Source organism: Silene latifolia, chromosome 9, assembly GCF_048544455.1.
Source record: "Silene latifolia isolate original U9 population chromosome 9, ASM4854445v1, whole genome shotgun sequence".
In the NCBI taxonomy this organism is placed as follows: domain Eukaryota; kingdom Viridiplantae; phylum Streptophyta; class Magnoliopsida; order Caryophyllales; family Caryophyllaceae; genus Silene; species Silene latifolia.
The window spans coordinates 180093641-180098645 of record NC_133534.1 but is presented as its reverse complement, the minus strand read 5'-3'; the positions used below and the strand labels follow the sequence as shown (position 1 = coordinate 180098645).

The 5005-nt window shown below is 34.0% G+C and overlaps 1 protein-coding gene across 1 annotated transcript; it reads left to right on the top strand.

Moving 5' to 3' along the window:
• Nucleotides 1-342: 342 nt before the first annotated feature.
• LOC141600255 (peroxidase P7-like) lies at nucleotides 343-4462 on the top strand. The gene is made up of 4 exons (XM_074420447.1): nucleotides 343-787; nucleotides 923-1114; nucleotides 2354-2519; nucleotides 3885-4462. The coding sequence occupies exons 1-4, from the start codon at nucleotides 575-577 to the stop codon at nucleotides 4277-4279; spliced, it is 966 nt and encodes a 321-aa protein (XP_074276548.1). The 5' UTR covers nucleotides 343-574; the 3' UTR covers nucleotides 4280-4462.
• The last annotated feature ends 543 nt before the right edge of the window (nucleotides 4463-5005 follow it).

The following is a 5005-nucleotide window of genomic DNA, read 5'->3' as shown; positions in this document are numbered from 1 at the left end:
TAAGACCCAATCTCATAGAATTCAATTACCAGACTCAACCTATGATCCATATGAGCTCGAAAGTTCTATTGTAGCTCCCGAAACTACTTCAAATAACGGCTTAATTTAAAGCTGATGACGTGGACTCATTGATAATAAATAAGTTGAAATTAACGCTAAAAAGATATATAGTTTGTTAAAAAACAAAATACGAGTAATCAATTATATATTTTTATTGCTAATTGAAATGAAATGCACTACATAATTTTTTTGTCCTGTATCCAAGCCCCCACAAAGAAGAGCTCAAATTATTTAGTTATGCAAAAATGATACAACTACGTCGATGTATGTGGAACGCCATGTGAGAAGAAGAAATTTGTTCCCTACATTGAGATTTCAAACGTGGTCCTAGATTTCTCACCACCGTAATAATTAAGTTTACCATCATTTTTCTTTTACAATATTCTCTTACTTCTCATATTATTTACTTTTAAACTTATTTTTAATCTCTATAAGTGGCGGCCTAGCTAGTTTACGGGTTAGACCCTATATATAGACAACAAAAATTAAAGGAGTGAATTCATGCTCCAACTCAATGGCTGCTTTATTATTCAAGCTGTCAATTTTGTGCACGATTGTTCTTAAAATTATTCTCTCCGTTGAAGCTCAGCTTTCTCCTGATCACTACTCGTATTCATGCCCACAAGCCTTGCAAATCGTGGAAGACGTTGTCGTTGAAGCTATACAAAACGAGACTCGATTGGGTGCCTCTTTACTTCGACTTCATTTCCATGATTGTTTTGTCAATGTGAGTATAATTCTTCTTTCAATTTACGGGGTTTTTTTTTTTATATGAGATGTGTGTTTATGCTGAAAATATTATCGTCCAAGTATTTTTTGTTTTAGCAAAAAATTTGATTGCTAAGTTATATAATTGCTGTAGGGATGTGATGCTTCGGTGCTGTTAGATGATAACGCAACATTTACGGGTGAAAAAACAGCATTTCCAAACAATCATTCGCTAAGAGGATTTCATGTAGTAGATGTGATGAAAGCGGAATTAGAGAAAGCTTGCCCCAATGTGGTGTCCTGTGCTGATATTCTTGCTATTGCAGCTCGAGACGCAGTTTATCATGTACGTCGTCCTATACTAGCTATTTACGTACTAAATATTTTAATTAGGAGTCAATCGTGCTTTAGACGGTCTTAAGTTAAGATTTCTCACAATCCCCTTATTCATTTTAACCTTATTTAAATCGATTGTGGGTACGTCTTAACATAAGACCACCTTAAACAATTTTTTTTGTTTAATTAGACATGATTCCGTTTGTGTAAAGTTGCAGGAATGTATTCTCGAGAATTTAGTTAACACATATACTAATAATAATATTGTTTTTGACTTATGATAAAGCTTTCTCGTTAAAAAAGCGATATCATATCATCATTAAGATGAGTTAGTCAGCATAATCATGATTGGACAATAAACCCAAGTTTATTTATCACAAAGTGTTTAATGGTTTTTCTTTATTCGAAAGAATGGACCAAATGAGATTCTATGGACGACATATCACGAGTCTAATCCACATAATACCACATCCACATTAATATAATACCGAGCTTATTATTATTTATTTCATCCGTTTGATTATTGTCCTTTTTTCTCTAAAATTTATTACAAATTAATTATTATCTTTTCAAAATTTAGTACGATAAATGTATGAACTATTACTATTAGCCACCCCTACGCCCTATTCTTTTCGGCATAATTTTAGCTCACTTTAGCCCACTTCAGTCTAGATAAGCTCAATTTAACTCATTTCAATTCAGCTCAACTTATTTCAAATCTATTTATCTCAACAAATTTCAATTCAAACATTCGGTTCAGCTCATTATAGTTCACTTCTGCTCAATTCAGTTGAGCTCAATTTCTTTTACCTCAAAAGAACAAGGCCGGTCTTCGAATCACTCCTTTATTTCATAATTTTTTTCCTAAAGAAAAAGTAAGATGATAAAATTAAAATAGAGAGAATATATATTTAAAGCATTTTTCAACTTACATAGTAGCTATCTTTTAGTTAATCTAACCAAGTAAAGCCGTAATACTTTCTATTACTCTACTTTTTTTTTCCCTTTTCCATTTGACCAAATTATATTTGTTCATGATTAATTTGATTTTCCATGCATTAGTATTCCCCTAGGATGGATACTAAGCAACTTAATTATTAGTGATGTAATTATGGCAATCTAATTGATGCATGTGAAATGTAATTTATGAGAAATATGATTAAGTAATTGGGTACATATAGTTGACTTGTTGCATGTAATTTGGTGCAAAAATGTGATAGTGGAAGTGAAACAATGCTCTACTTTACAGTTGGGAGGACCTACATGGGAAGTGCAATTGGGAAGAAGAGATTCAACAACAGCCAACAAAACAGCAGCCAACCTTTTCATACCAGCACCTTCCTCTAATATCACTATTCTTACCTCCAATTTTGCTGCTGTTGGTCTTTCCTTCCATGATCTTGTCGCTCTTTCTGGTAATTTCTCTTCTTATATGTTCTCTTACGTACTTCTCCAATTGGTATTCTATATTTCTCGCTTAGGCTGCGTCATTAGTAATTTACGTTTACTTTTTAATCAGTTTTTCTAGGTAAGTAATATATGCAATGCCTAAACTATTCACTCGGATAAATCGAAATGTAGTACATAACTCACATGGTTAACTAAACTGAAAAAATAAGGAGATAATTCATTATTGGTATATAAAACTCCATTTGAATATGTACTGCCTTCGTCTCGGCCCATTTAAGTACCTTTGTTTTTTATACAAAGAAAAAGGAAAGACGAGGACATCATTTATAGTTGTAGTTAATGGATGACAAGTGGATAATAGTGTAATTGAATCATCAAATTATTCATTATACATATATAAAAAGATAAATAATTAAATAAAACACCCTAAAATAAAATAGATAAATAAATGTTCTCTAAAAGTTATTAATGTTAATAGTCTATTTGATGATTGATGAATGAGATTTTGGAAATGTTTAGTAGGTGTTGTCGTTAATCGTTTTGGCTCTTTATGAAGTGGTGGACCATTAGATTTAGAGGTGGTGAAGCTAGGAGAATAGTACACGGTCATGGAATTTTGTGTTAAAGTTTCTCGATGAAGATTTCATCAGTCGACATAGCACATAACATCATCTCATTTATTATGTACTACAGTACATCACTAGTTTGTGCGTTGGATCATGCACCTGCTTCTACAAGTACATTATTACATGCATATATCCGTCCAAATCTAACTTTTCACTGACATTTTAGCAGTCATATTTTGGTGACATGTTACTTGATAAATTATGTCACAAACTATTTTTCCCTTGTTATAAATTCATTGTAAATAGACCTATTTTTGTCTCTAAATGACTTTTATAACGGATTTTTGTCAGAAACGAAACATACAAATATATTGGTTGAAATTGAAAGACTATGTGATGTATTTTCATAAGAAAGAAAAAGAAAAAAGAAAAATATAATCTGTGTCACTGTATGACTCTTATAATAAGCCCATTTCATAAATTTAAACATTAAAGAGAAACAACTTTTATAATCATATGAAATGAAGCGAATATCTCCCATGTGGGACGAGTTAAAACGTTGATTTACGACGAAAATTTGCAAAAATGGGCTTTTGGTGAGAGTCGTGGAGAAATGTTTAGAAAAGGTGAAAATTCTTAAAGAAAAAAATGATAAAATGAGAATTTTGATAATGAGGTATTAACGTATAGTTCAGCAAAGTAGAAAAGCACATGGCTTTATTTTTATTTTATTTTTAATCAGCAATAGGGTTTTATTTTAGCATAGTAGAATATCACTAATTCATACCCATCGTCCTGCAACAGGAGCACACACTATCGGATTTGCGAGGTGCACAACATTTAAACAAAGAATCTATGGAGACGTCGACATTAATCCCTCATTTGCCAATTTCTTAAGAAACAAGTGTCCAAGAAATGGAAGCGACAACGTTTTACAAGGATTGGACGTGAAAACGCCATCGCATTTTGATAATTTATATTACAAGAATTTATTGGTTAAAAAGGGTTTGCTTCATTCAGATCAAGAACTATATCATACCGATGAAGCTGACCCAATTGTTCGAAAATTTTCAAGGGATGTTTCCAAGTTCTACAACAGTTTTGCAAAGGCCATGATAAAAATGGGTGAAATTAGCCCTCTTGTTGGCAATAATGGTGAAATTAGACGTCATTGCCGACGCTCCAATAAGAAACCTTAACTTTAAAATTATATTTTTCACATTGTTTTGAATAATGTTGGAGTTACCAATGTAATTCTTTTTTCATAGTGATAGGAAACTATTGTGTATAGGTTATAGCATGTAATGTGATTTTTAAGGATAAAGATGGAGATGTTAGTCATTTTTGCTTGTTTTATGAAGAGAAATTTTCAGGGTTATTCCTTATTGGCTTTTTTAAAATTTATTATAGTGGGCCACAAAATCCAAAGTGGCACATTCTAGGGGGTCAAAACTACAAGTCAGCCCGGCCCGACCCGCCCCGACCCGCCCACTAGGTCGCTTTTGGCCCGACATGCCTCCATCCGAGCCCGACCCACCCTCTATCCCTGACCGGTTCTGGGTCCCCATGTCAAGCTTGACGCGCTCCCAACCCCGACCCGCTTATTTCCCGTCCCTCAGGTCACCTTTTGTCCAGCGCACCCCTAGTCCGGCCCGATCCACCCCGTATCTCGGGCTGGTTCCGGGTTCCCCAAGCTAATCCCACCTCGAGCCCGGCTCGACCTGCCCGTTTAACCAGCTCTAGCCCATTCACAAAATACACTACGCCAAATCTGGCCATCAATAACGAGTGTATCACAACGGTTTAATGAATATAATAACGACACTTAGATTACCGTTTTCCAAATATTGGCAGAAACTTAGACCGCGCTAATAAGAATAACGGTTTCCCTCGAAAACAGTTGTTATTATAATGTGACAACGGTT

Excerpts from the sequence above, each read along its gene's own strand:
- LOC141600255 (XM_074420447.1), top strand. The coding sequence starts at position 575 with ATGGCTGCTTTATTATTCAAGCTGTCAATTTTGTGCACGATTGTTCTT. Across the intron at positions 788-922 it reads TCCATGATTGTTTTGTCAAT|GGATGTGATGCTTCGGTGCT; the intron begins GTGAGTATAATT and ends TAATTGCTGTAG. Across the intron at positions 2,520-3,884 it reads TGATCTTGTCGCTCTTTCTG|GAGCACACACTATCGGATTT; the intron begins GTAATTTCTCTT and ends GTCCTGCAACAG.